This window comes from Hemitrygon akajei, chromosome 3 (assembly GCF_048418815.1).
Source record: "Hemitrygon akajei chromosome 3, sHemAka1.3, whole genome shotgun sequence".
Lineage (NCBI taxonomy): Eukaryota > Metazoa > Chordata > Chondrichthyes > Myliobatiformes > Dasyatidae > Hemitrygon > Hemitrygon akajei.
In genome coordinates, this window is record NC_133126.1 from 3,597,174 (window position 1) to 3,615,993 (window position 18,820).

Sequence of the window (18,820 nt, forward strand, 5' to 3'; positions counted from 1 at the left end):
GGCCTGAAACATCAACTGTACTCTTTTCCGTAGATGTTACCTGGCCTGCTGAGTTACTCCACCATTTTGTGTGTTGCTTGGTTTTCCTGCATCTGCAGATTTTCTCTTGTTTTTGCGTATAAAAGTGTGTTCCTTAATTCCAATCAGAGACATTTATATGAGGCTAGAAACTCCCCATTGAAGATCTTGATGGTACTGAAGGACTTTCCAGCTGAATATATCAAATTGTTAGCTGCTGTGCAGTGACCTTGGTGTTGGTTGTGGAGAAAGCTCTTGCAAATTGCTCCCATACAGAAGCTGAAAGATGCTAATGTACTCTTATAGCACTGTAGTGTAGTGCAGAAGCAGTGAAAAATATTTCAAGGATAAGATATTTTTGAGGATATGCCACATCAGTTCACAGCAGATGTGGCACAATTGCTGTTTATAATGTAGGGAAATATGAGCTCTGATATTAATCATTCTTGAAATTAATCATTCTTAAAACTCCAACTTGAACGACAAGCAATTATTTCCTTACAAAGCTCACAGAAATGTTGGTTTTACTCCATAGAAAGCCACATACTGTTTATTGATCACATTCTCTTTCTTTTGCAGTACACGACTGCTGCAATGGAATGTATGCGACAGTACATCAGCGAATTGCTGGACTTCATAGCTGATATGCACACGCTCACCAAGCTGAAGGTATGTCATCTTTGAAAACTCAGTTTAAATCCATAGCAACATACATAAAATACTGGAGGAACTCAACAGCATCTATGGAAAGGAATAAACAGTTTCAGGCCGAGACCCTTCATTGGGACTGGGAATGAAGTGGGGGGGGGGGGGGAGGGAGAAGTGAGAAAGAGAAGGTGGGGAAGGCAAGGAGGACAAGATAGATTGTGAGAGGTGGAGCCAGGTGGGCAGGAGAGGGAGAATGGAGTACGAAGCTGGGAGGTAATAGGTAGAAAAGGTAAAGGGCTTCAGAAGAAGGAACTGATAAAAGAGGAGAGTGAATCATGGGAGAAAGGGAAGAAAGAGAGACACCGAGGGAGGTGATAGGCAGGTCAGGGGGAGTGGTAGGAGGCTAGATAGGGAATAGAAGAAGAAGAAAGGTGGGATGGACAAAAAACCGGAAGGAGAAATCGATGTTCATGCCATCAGGCTACCTAGACGGAATATGACGTGTTGCTCCTCCATCCTGAGAGTGGCCTCATCGTGGCTAAACAGGCCATAGACTGACATGTCAGAATGGGAATGGAGACAGGAAATACCATGTTTCATGGATGGAGTGTAGGTGCTCGATACAGAGGTCTCCCAATTTATGTCGAGACTCACCAGTGTAGAGCAGTCCACATCGGGAGCACCAGACACAACAGATGACCCCAACACATTTGCAGGTGAAGTAGTACCCCACCTGGGAGGACTGTTTGGGGCCCTGAATGGAGGTAAGAGAGGATGTGAGTGGGATATACGTACAGAAAGGTGCCAGAAATATCATGAAGGATCCAACCGGTCCTGCTCACAGACTGTTTGTCCAACTTCCGTTAGGGAGGAGTCTATGTAGCATCCACAGCAGGACCACCAGATTCAAAAACAGTTACTTTCCCTGAGCAGTAATTCTGATCAACACCACCACCCCTCCACTGACAATCCCAATCACCAGTACTTTATCATTTCCTGTCAGAATCACCTTATGTACAGACCTAGTGTCACTTGTTACGTTCCAGCAGCAATACATCACACACTGAGTCAGGTTTTAATGTTAAAACCATTATCTTTATTAGTATCTACTTATAGTAATTTAAACAAAATAAACAGAAGTTAACAGTTTTTATGCGTATATATGTATGTGTGTGGCTACCAAACAATCAAGCTTACGAACAATTCTTAAAGGCTTAAGATGGTAAAGTAGAAAAGTTCTGTAATCCACAGAATAGATGATGGGAGAGAGATTTATAATCCAGCATATAATGTAAGAGAAAAAGGCAAATACGTTGAATTCCTCAAGCTCCCCGTTGGTAAACAGAATAACAGTCGTTGAAGATCCTATCTGTTGAGTCATTCTGAAATCCACTTGGAGATTTCACCAGGTGACAGTCACAGGAATATCATCTTCAAGTGGTTATCACATAACAAAGTGATTTCAGGTAAAGGCCAACAAAAGTGATACCACAGGATACTCCAACAAATCCACACATATGGATTATATGAGGTGACAGTCACACATCCGTGGCGCACTGCGTGCCGATAATCAACCCAACCTTTGGAGAGTATGGAACTTCCAGTCTTACAATGACAGCAACAAACTGAAATTCCAACAACTTTTCCAGTCACTCTCTCTCTCTCTCTCCCTTTCCCTCTCCCCTCCCCCCACCCTCTCCCTCTTCCCTCCCCCCACCCACTCCCTCTCCCCTCCCCTCCCCCCACCCACCCTCTCCCTCCCCCTCTCTCCCTCTCTCCCTCCCCCTCTCTCCCTCTCCCTCTCCTTCTCTCCCTCTCCCCTTCCCTCCCCCACCCACCCTCTCCCTCCCCCTCTCTCCCTCTCCCTCCCCCTCTCTCCCTCTCCCTCTCCCTCTCTCCCTCTCCCCTCCCCTCCCCCACCCACCCTCTCCCTCCCCCTCTCTCCCTCTCTCCCTCCCCTCTCTCTCCCTCTCCCTCTCCCTCTCCCTCTCCTTCTCTCCCTCTCCCCTCCCCTCCCCCCCCACCCTCTCCCTCCCCCTCTCTCCCTCTCTCCCTCTCTCCCTCTCCCCCCATGGGTTTAAGTCTGCAGCAGGCAGCCACAGCGTGTGACTGGCATCATAGTCCCACCTCACTCAGGTGCTTTTAAAGTAATACTCACAGTATGAGCCTGTGTTTCTCGTAACACACTTTATGGACTTACGATCAATCTATGTATAGAAGCTCTTATATGTTTATATTTGTTGTGTTTGTTATTGTTATCATGTTCTTTATCTTATTTTGTTTTTCTGTGCTGCACTGGATCTGGAGTTACAATTATTTTGTTCTCCTTTACACTTGTGTACTGCAGCAAACTTGGGCATCAAACAATCTTGAATCTCAGGTTCAGAAAATTACTCACAAGCGCTGACATTGGCCGTGCATATGGCGCAACTTCTTTGCAGATCTTAATAGATGGATCATTTGTTTCTTATTAGGTCAGCAACATTTCTAGACCAAAATGATTAAATTCCTCAAAATAATGAATGGACTGGAGAGGATTGGTAGAAGTAGATTGTTTTCGGTAATTAAAAACAAAAAATTAGGACCTTGGGTAAAGAGGTGAATATTGAAGATTTTGGATGCTGGTCAGAAGTACCTTCCTTAGATGGTGCTCTGAGGCTGTCATATTAATGTCTAGCATTAGTAGGTCAAATTAATTTATTATTAATCTATTATTAAAATAATAGCTCATGGTATTACAGGAAAGATTCTAGCATGGATAAAGCAGTGGCTGATTGGCAGGAGGCAAAGTTTTTCTGACTGGCTGCTGGTGATTAATGGTGTTCCACAGGAGCCTATGTTGGGACCAATTCTTTTTATGTTAAATGTCAGTGATTCACATGATGGAATTGATGACTTTGTTGCAAAGTGGAGGGGCAGATAGTTTTGAGGAAGTAGGCTATGTAATGACTTAGACAGATTGGGCAAAGAAATGGGAGATGAAATACAGTGTTGAGAAATGTATAGAAATGAAAGGGTTGACTATTTTCTAAATAGAGAGAAAATACAAATATCTGAGGCACTAAGGGTCTTGTGAGTCCTTGTGCAGGAATCACCAAAGTTTAGTTTGCAGGTTGAGTCTGTGGTGAAGAAGGCAACTGTGATATTAGCATTCATTTCAGGAGAACTAGAATATAAAAGCAAGGATGTAATGTAGTCCTTTTAGGTGAGGCACCACTTCACCTGCGAGTCAACTGGGGTGATATACTGTATCCGGTGCTCCCGATGTGGCCATTTATACATTGGGGAGACCCGCCGCAGACTGGGAGACCGTTTCACCGAACACCAGCGCTCAGTCCTCCAGCAGTGGCGAGATCTCCCTGTGGCCACACACTTCAATTCCACAGACCACTCCCACTCCGATATGTCTGTCCATGGCTGCCTCTACTGTCAAGATGAGGCCACACGCAGGTCAATGGAGCAATACCTTATCTCCCACCTAGGTAGCCTCCTACCTGCTGGCATGAACATTCAACTCACTGACCTCCGTTGATACCCCTGTACCCCTGCCCCCCACCCTTACCCCCATCCCTATCTATTATTTTAGTCTGGTTCTCTTTCTCTCTCTTTTTTCCCCCCTCACTATAATCTCCCCCCAGCCCTACCTTTCTTTCTCTTTTATTTCCCATAATTCTCCACCTTCCCCCAGCCCATTTCCCTCCAGCCTATCACTTCCCAGCTCTCTACTTTATCCCTCCCCCCACTTCTTATCCCCCCTCGACCATCCCATGTTACTTCACTCCTGATGAAGGGTTTCAGCCCGAAACGTCGTCACTACCTCCTCCCATAGATGCTGTCTGGCCTGCTGAGTTCTGCCAGCATTTTGTGTTTTTTACGTAATGTAAGAGTATTGTGAGCAGTTTTGGGCCCCTTATCTTAGAAATGATGTGCTGAAACTGCAGAGGGTTCAAAGGAGGTTCATGAAAGTGATTGCAGGATTGGAATAACTTGTCATATGAAGAGCACTTGATGGCTCTGGCCTGTATTCACTGGAACTCAGAAGAATGAGGCGTGACTTAATTGAAAGCTATTGAATGCTGAAAGGCCTTGATAGAGTGGATGTGGAGAGGATGTTTTCTATGGTGGGAGAGTCTTAAGACCAGAGGACACAGCCTTAGAATAGAGCAGCATTCTTTTAGCATGTAGATGAGGAAAAATTTCTTTAGTCAGAGAGTGGCGAATCTGTGAATTTCATTGCTACATTCAGCTTTGGAGGCCAAGACTTTATGTATATTTAAGGCAGAGGTTGATAGATTCTTGATCGGTCAGGGCATGAAGTTATATGGGTGGGGGAGGGGGAGGAAGGCAGGAGATTGGGCTGAGAGGAAAATGGATCAGCCATGATGAAACGGCTTACTCTTGATGGGCCAAATGGCTGAATTTTGCTCCTATATCTTATGGTTCTATGGTCTTGTTATCGATAAGGCAGAAATTGAATAAATTAATGATGAAAATGGAAACAAGAACATTTGCTTGTGGATAGGGTAAATGGCAAAATATACTCTTTTGTTTATTTGCCTGTTTTCCATGTTAGAAATTCTTTGTATAATTTTGCAGATATGTGATCATTAGTGGAGAACAAAATGCCTTTTTATTTCATGACTGGTCTTTATTCAAATTAGTTCCTGGTAGGTGTTCTTTGGGACTAACTCTGCAAAGTTCACAGCTGGATATGCCGTTTTCTATCAGCAATCTATCTCCTTTTAACCTAGAAAATGCAGAGCTTTACCATCACTGACCACTCTCAAGATAAGAAGTAACTTGTCTAAATAGAGTCTTCAGTATTTTTTTCCAGGTTACATTTGTGCAAGTGTTGCATTTCGATCAAGGTGAGGAAGGATTGCATGTGTGTGGATTGGCAGGTTCAAATTCAAGTTTATTGTTGTCTAACTTGACTGTACATAGAACCAAATGAAACAATGTTCCTCTGGATCATAGTGTACCCACAAAACATATATCACACACAGCACATAAAACTGAAGTCCTCTTCCTGATGCTTCTCTCCCTCCTTCTTGACAGTAGGTCAAATAGATAGTGGGATGAGTGGTATCAACAATGCTTTGGTTTCTGCTTGGCTGCAAGAGAAAAACCTGCCTTATCTCTTGATAGTAACGTCACTGTGTTACACACTGAGCATTATAACAACTTTGTTCACAGCCACCTTCTCAAGGGAAACTTGAATACCAAGTAAAAGTTGGATTAGAGACCATGTCTTGGGTAGATTTGTTGAATGACCTCAGGCTTTTCTATTTGGAGTAAAGGAAGATGAGAGATGATTTGATAGAGGTGTATAAAGAGGTAAAGGGCATACACTGAGTGGACAGACAGCACCTTTTTCCCAGGGCAGCAATGGCTAATGTGAAAGGGCATAATTTTAAGGTGTTGGAGAAAGTATAGGGAGGGATATTTTACTCAGAGAGTGGTGTGCTTGGAACACACTGCGGGAGATTGCGGTAGATACATTAGGAATATTTATGAGATTCTTGGATAGGAACATGGATGAAATAAAAATGGATGGCTAAGTGGGAGGAAAGGTTTAAATTAATAGAGTAGGTTAAAAGGGCAGCACAACATTGTGGTCGTAGGGCCTGTACTGTACTATAAGATTCTGTGTTGTATATTAGCTTAGCCTGTGAAGCCCACATTCCCTTGAATGGAGATGGAATATTATAGTACTCTATATGGGCTGTGAGACTAATGAATACCTTGCCATCACTGAGGTCTTGTCATTATGACAACGACCTGTTTACAGTTTACCTAGCTATGCACTATACAAATTTTGAATTATGTTTTACTTATGTGATTTTTTTAATGTGCTGTGTGTGGTATGTCTTGTGGGTCCAGAGGAATATTGTTTCATTTGCAGCACACACAAATGGCTGGAGGAACTCAGCAGGTCAGATATAATCTGTGGAAATGAATAAAGAGTTGACGTTTCAGGTTGAGACCCTTCTTCACTACATAATGCTGAGTTCCTCCAGCATTTTGTATGTGCTGCCCTGGATTTCCAGCCTCTGCAGAATCTCTTGTGTATATGGTTTGTTGTTTTGTTTGGGTTGTATATTCTGTATGTACAGTCAGATGACAATGAACTTCGAACCAGAATCAGATTTATGGAAAAATAAATATTGTCTGATTCACTACCAATGATGCTGCCACTGCTCACCATTTACCACTAATGAGTTAGGAATAATAAGAATGGTTGTTATGTGTTTAAATATTTGTAATCTGATGCAGGCAGACAGTCTCTGAAGAGTATTGATAATGGCTGGGGTCACCCATCTTGTAAAAAGAAGGCAATAGCTAACCACTTCTGTAGTAACATTTGCCAAGAACAATCATGGTTAGACATAGCACATAATGATGATGGTGAATTTAGTATAATATAATGACTTTTACTTTACAGGGTCACATGAAAACTTGTTCTCAGCCTTTGCATGAAGATACGTTTGGCGGCCATCTTAAAGTAGGACTAGCACAAATAGCCGCAATGGAAATTTCCAAAGGCAATCATCGTGATAACAAAGCTGTCATTCGTTACTTGCCATGGTTATACCATTCTCCCTCTGCAATGCAACAAGGGTAACACTATGAGCTCTAGCAGTGTTGTGCAATAAATGTCTGTCTCTAGAAATCAAAGTATCTTTATATTTAAGATAATATTTATTCTAACTATTCTGGTTAAGATTATACTAACACATTTAAGGAAGCAAATGATATAAGTGTAGAAAGTGTTGTGTGAATTAATATTAAATGCATATCAATCTATGTAAATGTCTAATTGTGCAATTGTGATTAATTTTTTTTTCTTTTCCTCTAATTTGTTATAGTCCAAAAGAATTTATTGAGTGTGTCTCCCATGTTCGTCTTTTGTCATGGCTGCTACTGGGGTCTCTTAGCCATAGTGTAGTGTGTTCAGGATCCACATCATGCATGCCTATTCCTTTGGATGCTGGTTCACATGTTGCTGATCATCTTATAGTTATCTTGCTTGGATTTCCCGAACAATCCAAGGTAATGTGAACGTTTCACAAATTTAGAAAATGTAGTTCCATGGTTTTAAAATTGCAAGATCTGCACTATCTAATAATGTAAAACTGATGCTCTAAATTTCCATTTTTGGTTTCTATCCTACTAAGTGAATGGCTTTACGATATTCAGAATTTCTGGAAGTCCTCTGTCAGTTATTTGGTAAGCGGTTAACAGAAACAAGTACCTAGAGCAGGGGTTCCCAACTTCTTTTATGCTATGGACCCCTACCATTAACCAAGGGGCCCATACACCCCAGGATGGGAACCCTAGTCTAAAGCAAATTCTTCCATTGCATCTGCAGTCTAATTATCTTGATGCTTCATTCAATGCTGGTTAAGTTATAAGATTCTGGAATATATACATCACTCAATTCTGTGTGTGTGTGTGTGTAAGTGTACATAGTCACAAATATTAAATATTTCACAAATTATTTTATTTAAATATCAGTTCATTTCATATCCTTAATAGCTCTGAAGTAATATAATAGTTATATGTAATTTAATTGATTTAGAGATACAGCATGGAACAGGCACTTCCAGCCCAACCAGCCACATTGTCCAGCAACCATCTATGTAACATTCGCCTAGTCATGGGACCGTTTACAACCACCAATTAACCTATCTTTGGACTGTGGGAGGATATTGGATCATAGTACAAACTCCTTACAGACTGCTGGAATTGAACTCTGAACTCCAGAATGGCCCTAGCTGTAATTATTGATTATCAGTTCAGTTATTTATCTAAAAACCATTTATAAATGTGCCTTATAATAATTCTGTCACCTGGAAGTGTCACGGTAAGGTTATTATCAATTGTGTAAAGGCACCCATTGAAATTCTGTATGTTATTGATAGTTGAACTGGTCATAGTAATCTAGTCTTTCATTGGAACTTTAACATTTTTATAATCCACCTGGATTTCAGATCCATTGGATGCTGCATATAAAATGTGAGAGTAATCTTGCTGTTTCACTGGTGAAGATGAAGCAGTGATGATAAAAATTCATCCAAATGACTGCTCCAGTATATTTTGCAGGGTAGTTGACTACAAAGAGAAACATGAGGAAGATTAAACTTAGGACAAAGTAGAATGGCTGTAGGTGGCTTCTTATTTAGGTATTTGAAAGTTGATTTTAAATTGGATGTGAGGATATAAATAAAGTTTGCAGGGTACAAGTCTTGGTATTCTGAAATCAGGAAAATAAGTTTAAGTTTAAAGTTAAGTTCAAGTTTAATGGTCATTCAACAATACACATGTAACAGTTAAATGAAATAGTGTTGTTCTGGGGCCAAGGTGCAGCACAGTCACACACAGCACACAACACAAAGCACATATAGTTAAGATAGCACATATAGTCACAAAAAGAAATAATAATAATAATAAAAACTTTATAGCCCAATCCCTGAGTGTGTGAGCTGTATATTGATGGTGTGTAGGTGTTGTCCTGGAGCCACATTTCTGCAAGAACATGTACACAGCAGTTTGTCATGTTGTAGAGGTGCTGAAAACCTAATCTCAGAATGTGAACTATTCGATGCACTCAGCAGGACAGGCAACATCTGCAGAAAGAGAAATGGTGTTAATGTTTTCAGTCTGAGGCCCTTCATCAGAACAGACACATTGACCCTGTTTCTCTCTTCCCACAGATGCTGAGTGCTACCAGCATTTTCTGTTTTTACTGGTAGTTTTTGGTTGCAAGTGGCAACATAGGGGTTAGAAGAGTCAACAATTGTATATTTTGTTTCCATAGTTTTTGACAATTAAGCTCAAACATTTGTCAAGAGCTGGAACAGTGGATGAGGGAAGAAAGTGTCGAAGGCGTACATATGAAAACTGACTGTCTCCTTTTGTGTGCTAGTGATGTGAACCCAGGGTTGATTGTAGATTTCAACTGTGAGCTGTTACTAAAAATATTCTACAAATAGTCAATGCTTTACCACCTACAGTTTAGCTATATACTGTATATAAAACTGCACAGCAGTCTCAGGCACATATATATAGCTAGGTTGTCTAAGACATTAGCTTAGATATATATATAGAGTAACAAGGGCACCTAAGATTCTTGCACAGTATCGTACTTGTCAACGTGGAGCAGAGGGCAAGTTTGTAAATCTGGTGGGAGCAAAGAATATTATGAATTGCGAGCATGGAGTGCCAGGGGAGGGTTGTGTGACAGGTGGCAAAGAGGGAGTGCCGGGGCAATGAGGGCAGGGTTAGTGTGGGTGCAGACAAACCCAACCCTTGAGACACCAGCCAAGGTCACTTGATTCCAAACAACTGGTTTATTGATCATTACAGAATGTCTCTCTGTTGCTTTCCGCTCTCTCTGCCCCCTTTCCACTCTCAGTACACAATAGAGACCCATATCAGAATCAGGTTTATTATCACTCACATATATCATAATTTTTTTTTCTTGTACAGTGCAATATATACAATTACTACAGTATTGTGCTAAAGTCTTACACACCCTAGCTATATGTGCCTAAAATTTTTGCTTAGTAATGTAGCTTGCTGAAATATTCTAATTCAGCTTCAGTTTTCTTCACTAGGAATTGGTAATGAAAAACAACAATTTAAAATCAAATAAATTGATACCTTCATGTTACCTCAGAAATATATCAATGTATTTCACAAATAATAAATTAATTTGAAGATTTAACTTGCGTAGAAAGGCATTTCAACCATTTACAAAACATCAGACTACTGTAAGTAGCAAAGAAATAGGCGAAACACAGAACAGGCCCTTCTGCCCACAACTAGTAATCAAATGGCCAACTAAAACTAGTCCCTTCTGCCTACACAATGTCCAGATCCCTCCATTTTCCTCATATCCATGTGCCAATCTAAAGGTCTATTAAAAGTTCCTAATGTTTCTGCCTCTACCACCACCCCAGGTAGCGCATTCCAGGCACCCACCACTCTCTGTGGAAAAAATACTTGCCCCTCACATCTCCTTTGATATTAGTTCACTCACTTTAAATGCATGTCCTCTGATATGAGACATTTCAACTCTGGTAAAAAGATACACTCTGTGTACTCTGTCTAAGCCTCTCATAATCGTATAAACCTCTATCAGATCTCCTCTCAGCCTCTACCACTCTTGAGAAAACAACCCAAGTTTGTCCAATCTTTCGTTATAGCACATGCCCTCTAATTCTTGGATTTTCTGAAGGCCTTTGACAAGGTGACACACATGAGGTTGCTTAACAAGCTATGACCCCTTAATATTACAGGAAAGATTCTAGCATAGATAAATGGCATGAAGTCTTTAATGAGCAGAAATGTAACAATGAAACATATCAAATTCTCTGATTAATGATGAGTACAAATTCCGGTCCTTAAAGCACTTAAGGTCTGAATTTAATGTATCTTACATAATTTAAAACCTGTGCCTAGTACTGTTATGGTAACAGGAATTTAGGCTCTGGAAGTGGTCCATTTTATCAGTTTCTGAACAAAGGTAACTACATGGATCATTTCCGTCTTAATTCATTTCTGCTGTAATAATGTGAAAATACTGCTTCAACCATATTTTCTGCAACTTAAGTGTAATGCAAATAGTTATTTTTAGTAATAACCTCTACGAAGCCCTTGCATTTTAGTTTTTCTTTAAATAAAGTGAGGAAAGCATATGCATTATTTTCTGATAAATAGTTTGAGAATAATATAAATAAAGGACTGTTTTTATCTAATTCCACTAATCAATGCATACCTGATGTATTATACACTATCTGAGGAATTAGGTTATAGGAAAAAGCTGAATAGGTTAGGACCTCATTCCCTGGACTGTAGGAGAATGTGATAGAGTTATACATTATGAGGGGTATAGATAGGGTAGGTGCAAGCAGGCTTTTTTCACTGAGGTTGGGTAGAGACTACAACTAGAGGTTATGGATTATGAGTGAAAGTTGAAATGTTCAAGGGAAATATGAAGTGGAACCTCTTCAGTAAGAGGCAGATGAGAGTGTGGAAAGGGCTGTCAGTAGGTGTGGTAGATGCAGGTTTGATTTCAAAATTTAAGAGAAATTTGTATAGGTACATACATGAATATGAGGGGTATGGAGGACTATAGTCTGGGTGTGGGTCGATGGGACTGGGCAGATTTGGTATGAACTGGACGTGCTAGAGGGCTTGTTTCTATTCTGTGGTGTTCTATGACTGACACTATCTGTTGCATTGGTCTCAAGATAAATGCATTGCCAATCAATGCACTGTGGTGTAATAGATCTTAATGATTTGGATAACTTTGAACCAATTAATAAATGGTTCCAGATTCAAATAATTCCTCATTTTTGTGTCAATGTTGAAGTGTATTACACTGAAATAGTTTCAAACCTCAGAGTTAGTTAATCTTTCTAATTTAGCAAGTTTTCTGTTAGTCCTTTGAGTTTATGTAGATGTTTAATTACAAATAGCAACAAGTGCAGAGAGTTGTGTGAAATCTATTTGATTTCTATGCACCATACTAATGTGGTATTTAACATGACAGTAGTGCCACTTGATGTCCAATATAACTATCATAAATCAGTACATTTTGCTTTCTGTTTTGCAGACATCTGTATTGCACATGTGCTCTCTCTTCCATGCATTTATATTTGCTCAGCTTTGGACAGTCTACTGTGAACAGGCGGCATCCACCCCACCTCCACAGAGTCAGAATGAATATGTCTCTACAGCCATTCTAACTGCCCTGGAATTCTGGAGCCGAGTGACTCCGAGTATTTTACAGCTGATGGTTCATAATAAAGTTGTGAGTAACCATCAGAATATTTTCACCCTTGTTTGATTTGATATTTATTGCAATGTGTCAAAAAGGTGGCATCCATCATTATGAACCCCATCACACAGGAGGTGCAGGAGCCTGAAGACACTCACTCAATATTCCAGAAACAGTTTCTTCCCTTCCTTCATCAGATCTCTGAATTGGCAATAAATCCATGTACACTACTTAACAAATTTTTCTTTTTTTGCACCCTACATATTTAATTTAATTATATATATATTCTTATTGTAATTTATAGTTTTTAGACCACATGATATAGGAGCAGAATTAGGCCATTTGGCCCATCAAATCTGCTCTGCCATTTCATCATGGCTGATCCATTTCTGTCTCAGCCCCAATCTCCAGCCTTCTCCCCATATCCTTTGACACCCTGACAAATCATGACTACATCAACCTCCACTTTAAAATGACCAAATGCCTTGGCCTCCTCAGTCACCTGTGGTAATCAGTTCCACAGATTCACTACTCTCTGGCTATAGAAATTCCTCCTCCTCTGTTCTGAGTCTGTGCCCCCTGGAATTTTATTATTACCTATTACAATGTACAGCTGTTGCACAACATCTGCCGGTGATATTAAACCTGATTTGGATTATGTTTAAAACTAAACTATCTAAGTGGAACCAAAGCAAGTAGTGGATGGATTGAACAATTCTGGAAAGTGAAACAGGTTAATAATTCAAGAATAAGAGATTATATTCAAGGTATTTGGCAGGTTAGGCAGTGTTTGTGGGAAGTGGAATGCAGTTAATGCTTCTGGACGAGTACCCTTTGGCAGAATAATGCAAGCCTTTGTACATTCATCAGAGATTATCAAACCAGAGTCAGTTGTGACTCTATGGCTGGAGTTGTTGGGGAGGGTTTAAACTAATTTGGCAGGGGATGGGAACTGGAGTGATAGGGCTAAGGATGGGGAAGTTGTCATACAAGTAATTTTTTTCTTCTTTATTCTTCACTCCATATGTGTTAGGGCACAGTTACTGCAGTGAGAATGGGTCCAAGGGTATTGTTCTGTGTGTGAGATGTGAAAATTCTGGGAGACCTCTAGCCTTCCAGATTACAACATCTGCACTAGATGCAGCAAGCTGCAGCTCCTCAGAGAACGTGTTAAATAACTGGAGCTGCAATACAAAGACCTTTGGCTCATACTGGAGAATGAGGAGGTGATAGACTGGAGCTCCAGGGAGGTATTCAATCCCTAGGATGCAGGGGCAGGTAACTGGGTGTCTGTTGGGAGAAGGAAAGGAAATGCACAGCTCGTGCTGAGTACCCCTGTGGTTGTTCCGCTCAATAATAAACAGATCACTTTGGATACTATTGAGGGGGACAACCTACCAGGGAAAATTGCAGTGTCCAGGTCTCTGGTGCTGTGGCTCAGGAGAAAAGGTGAAGAGAACTGCATAGATGATAGGAAATTCCACAGTCAGAGGAATAGAGGCAGGATTCTGTGGGCATGATAGAGACACCCGGATGGTATGTTGCCACCCATGGGATGTATCAGATCAGGTCCCTGGCATTCCAAATGAGAAGGGTGAACAGCCAGAAGTCTAGGTACATATTGGCACCAATGACATGGGTAGGAAAGTTGAGGAGGTCCTCAAGAGAGAGCCCTATAAAAAGCTGAAAACAGGACCTCCAGGGTAGTAATCTCTGGATTGCTGCCCCTGTAAGAACAGGATGATTTGACAGGTGAATGTGTAGCTGTGAACTGGTGCAGGGGGCAGTGGATCAGATTTATGGATCATTGCAATCTCTTCTGGGGAAGGTACAACCTGTACAAAAGGGACAGACTACATCTGGATCTGAGGGGGACCAATATCTTTGCGGACAGGTTTTCTAGAGCTGTTCAGGAAGGTTTAAACTAATTTTGTTGGGGAATGGGAACTGGAGTGATAGTGCTGAAGATGAAGTAATTGGTTTACAAACAAAGGCAATGTGTAGTGAGACTTCTAGAATGAATAGGCTGATGATAGGGCAAATTTGCAAAGTCAGTGGGATGATTTGTAATGCAAAAGGTGGACAAAATCGAAAAGGGTGAATATAAGACTGGAGGTGTTATATTTGAATGTACACAGTATATGGAATAGGGTAGATGAACTTTAAGCACAGTTACAGATTGGCATATATGATATTGTGGGTATCACTGAATCACAGCTGAAAGAAGATTACAGCTGGGAGCTGAACGTCCAAAGATACACATTGTATTGAAAGGATAGGTAGGTAGGCAGAGGAATGGTGTGACTCTTGTTAAAAGATGAAATCACATCATTTTAAAGAGGTGATATAGGGTTGGAGGGTGTTGAATCATTGAGGGTAGAGCTAAGGAACTGCAAAGGTAAAAAGATCCTGATGGGAGTTTTATACAGAACCCCAAACATTACTGAAGAAGTGATCTACAAATTACAAGAAATAGAAAATGCATTTCAAAAGGGCAATGTTACGATAGTCATGGGGGATTTCAATATGCAGGTAGACTGGGAAAATCAGGTTGCTGTGGGATCCCACGAGGGGGAATTTCTAGAATACCAACAAGATGGCTTTTTCAAGGAAATTGTGGTTGAGTCCACTATTCTGTTCAATTCTGGCATCTCCTGTAAGAAGTTTGTATATTTATCCTGTGGACTGTGTTGGTTTCCTCTGGGTGCTCCAGTCGCCTTCACCATTCTGTATCAGTATTATAGTGGAAAAAAGGGAATTACAGAGGCTTGAGAGAGGAGCTGGCCAAAATTGATTGGAAATGAACACTGGCAGGAATGAAGGCAAAGCAGCAATGGTTGGAATTTCTGGAAGAAACTCAGAAGGCACAGGATATATACATCTCAAAGAGGAAGACGTATTCTAAAAGCAAGATGACACAACTGTGTCTGACAAGAAGTCAGAGCCAACATAAAAGCCAAAGAGAGGACATATAATAGAACAAAAATTAGTGGGGAGTTAGAGTATTGGGAAGTTTTTAAAAACCAATAGAAGGCAACTAAAATTGTCATAAAGAAGGAAAGGATGGAATACAAAGGTAAGGTAGCCAATAATATTAATGAGGTTACCAAAAGTTTATTCAGATAAATAAAGTGTAAAAGAGAGGTGAGAGTAGATATCTGCTGGAAAATGATGCTGGAGAGTTAGTATGGGGACAAGGAAATGGCGGATGAAGTGAGTAAGTATTTTGCATCAGTCTTCACTGTGGAAAACAATAGCAGTGTGCCGGAAGTTTGAGAGTGGCAGGGGGCAGAAGTATGTGAAATTGCCATTACTTAAGGAGAAGGTTCTTGGGTAACTGAAAGGTCTGAAGGTAGATAAGTCACCTGGACCAGGTGGTATACAGCGAGGGTTCTGAAAGAGGTGGCTGAAGAGAATGTGGAGGTATTGGTAATAATCTTTCAAGAATCACTAGATTCTGGAATGGTTTCGGAATACTGGAACATTTCAAGTGTCACTCCACCCTTTGGAGGGAATCAGAAGAAAATAAATTATAGACCAGTTAGTTTGACTTCAAAGCTTAGATAGGTGTTGGAGTTGATTGTTAAGGATGTGGTCTCAGGGTACTTGGAGGCACATGATAAAATAGGCCGTAGTCAGCATAGTTTCCTTAGGGAAAAATCTCGCCTAACAAATCTGTTGGAATTCTTTGAAGAAATAACAAGCAGGATAGACAAAGGAGAATCGGTGGATGTTGTGAATTTGGATTTTCAGAAGCCTTTGGCAAGGGCCACACATGAGGTTGCTTAACAAGCTATGAGCCCATGGAATTACAAGAAAGATTCTAGCATGGATAAAGCGGTGGCTGATTGGCTGGAGGCAAAGAGAGGGAATAAAGGGAGGCTTTTCTGATTGGCTGCTGGTGACTAGTGGGGTTCCACAGGGGTCTGTGTTGGGATCACTTTGATTTTGATGATGGAATTGATGGCTTTGTGGCCATTTTGGAGGACAATATGCAGATGGATGGAGCAAAAGGTAGTTTTGAGGAAAGAGAGACGTTACAGAAGACTTAGGAGAATGGGCAGAGAAATGGCAGATGGAATACAAAGAAAAAATGTGTATGGTCATGCACTTAGGTAGAAGAAATAAAAGTGTAGATTATTTTCTAAATGGAGAGAAAATTCAAAAATCTGAGGTGCAAAGGGACTTGGGAGTCCTCGTGCAGGATGCCCTAAAGGTTAGTTTGCAGGTTGAGTTGGTAGTAAGGAAAGCGAATGTGATACTAGCATTCATTTTGAGAGGATTTGAATAAGCAAGGATGTAATGTCGAGGCTTTATAAGGCACTGATGAGGCTTCACTTGGAGTATTGTGAACAGTTTTTGTTCTCTTGTGAATCCTCAAAGAAAGGATGTGCTGACTTTGGTGGGTGTTCAAAGGAGGTTCACAAAAATTATTCTGGGATTGAAAGGCTTGTCACATGAAGAGAGTTTGATGCCTCTGGGCCTCTGCTCACTGGAATTCAGAAGAATGAGAGGTGACCTCATTGCAACCTATCAAATGTTGAAAGGCCTCGATAGAGTGGATGTGAAGCGGATGTTTCCTATAGTGGGGGAATCTAAAACGAATGGATATAGGACAAGAATAGAGGGGCATCCTTTTTAGAAAGGAGATGAGGAGGATTTCTTTAGCCAGAGAGTGGTGGATCTGTGGAATTTTTGCCACAGACCGTCGTAGAGACCACACCTTTATGTATATTTAAGGTAGAGGTGGATAGATTCTTGATTGGTCAGGGCACGAAGGGATATGGGAAGAAGGCAGGAGATAGGGGACTTGATGGGCCAAATGGCCTAATCCTAATCCTATAATTTATGGTTTTATGGTCTTAAGATGTAGCGTCCAGTGAGACTGTGAGGAAGGACTGGCAACTGTTAGGCCAAAACTGCAGTTAGTGGGATGAGCTAAAGTGTAATGGGGTGAGGCATAATTGAAAAAGGGTGATGAATACAGGACTGAAGGTGTTACATTTGAATGCACGCTCCACATGGAATTAGGTAGATAATCTTGTGTTGCATTTAGAGACTGGCAGGTGTGATGTTGTGGGAGTCATGGCTGAAAGAAGATTATAGTTGGGAACTTAGAATCCAAAATTATACAATGTATCAAAAAGACAGGCAGGTAGGCAAAGGGTAGCTGTGATGGTGTAAAATGAAATCTAATCTTTTGAAAGAGGTGCCATAGGATGAGAAGATATTGAATCCTTGTGTATAATGTTAAGAACCGGCAAGGGTAAAAAGACCCTGATGGGAGCTATGTACATACGATGTAAAGTCCTCGGTACTGGACTGAGCTTTGTGCCTCAGTCCTTTGCTTTTGCAAAGGAGTTGTTGATGAAATCACCATGAGGAAAGCAGCCAGTGGGCTGCCCAGTGTTTCACTTCACCCTGTTGAGGTTTTCCACTTCAATTCCAGCAGTAGTCATCAGAAATGTGATGAAAGTGGCTAGTGTACTCATATAATTACACAGTAGTATGTGGTGATTCACTGGTATCACCACACGGCAGTTATTCACCAGTAACACAATGGGTTCTACAGATGCTGAAAATCCAGAGAACATGCTGGAGGAACTCAGCAGGTCAGGCACCAACTATGTAGATGAATAAACAGCTGATGTTTTGGGCTGAGTCGCTTCTTCAGGACTGGAGATATTCACCAGTAGATTGAGGGGAGATTTGATAGAGGTATGCAAAATTATGAGGAGTATATGCAAGCACTGAGGCTGGGTGGGACTAGCTAGAGGTCATGTGTTATCAGTGAACAGAATAAAGTTTAAGGAAACATGAGGGGAAACTTACTCACTCAGAGGGTTGTGAGAGTAGAACAAGCTGCCATCACAAATGGTGGATGCAAGCTTGATTTCAATGTTGATAAGAGAAGTTTGCATATGTACATGGATGGTAGGAGTATGGAGAGCTTTTGGTACGAAGTCTGACCTCAAGTGGTTAGGAAGATGTTGGAGTTGATTATTAAGGATGAGGTCTTAGGGTACTTGGAGACACATGATGAAATAGGCTGAAGTCAGCATGGTTTCCTCAAAGGAATTCTTGGAAGAAGTAACAAGTCAGGAAGAGGAAAGGGGTTAAGGAGCCAGTGCAGATTACCCCTGTTGCTATCCCCCTCAACAACAGATATATCACTTTGGATAATGTCAGGGGCTGACCAAGCAGAGGATAGTCACAATGATTGGGTCTCTGGCATTGAGTCTGCCTCTGTGACTCAAAGGGAAGGGGCAGAAGTGGCGTGCTGTGATTTTAGGGTTTTCATTAGGGGTATGGCCAGGAGGTTCTGTGGGCAAGAACGAGATTTTCAGATCAAACACGAGGAAATCT

The 18,820-nt window shown here is 41.0% G+C and overlaps 2 protein-coding genes across 3 annotated transcripts in view; one reads left to right on the forward strand and one right to left on the reverse strand.

Moving 5' to 3' along the window:
* LOC140724707 (protein unc-79 homolog) overlaps positions 1 to 18,820 on the forward strand; it is a 436,731-nt gene that overhangs the window by 394,332 nt on the left and 23,579 nt on the right. The window contains exons 43-46 of the mRNA XM_073039156.1: positions 598 to 687; positions 7,112 to 7,287; positions 7,536 to 7,719; positions 12,290 to 12,487. Coding sequence (XP_072895257.1) covers positions 598 to 687; positions 7,112 to 7,287; positions 7,536 to 7,719; positions 12,290 to 12,487 — 648 coding nt within the window. The remainder of the gene's footprint in view (positions 1 to 597; positions 688 to 7,111; positions 7,288 to 7,535; positions 7,720 to 12,289; positions 12,488 to 18,820) is intronic.
* Positions 5,478 to 18,820, reverse strand: part of prima1 (proline rich membrane anchor 1) — a 223,142-nt gene continuing 209,799 nt past the window's right edge. Inside the window, exon 4 of one of the 2 annotated variants that reach the window (XM_073039159.1) lies at positions 5,478 to 5,780. In XM_073039159.1, coding sequence (XP_072895260.1) covers positions 5,729 to 5,780 — 52 coding nt within the window. In that variant the 3' untranslated portion in view covers positions 5,478 to 5,728. Of the gene's footprint in view, positions 5,781 to 7,240; positions 7,272 to 18,820 lie in introns of those variants that run through there. The other variant, XM_073039163.1, reaches the window with a different exon arrangement.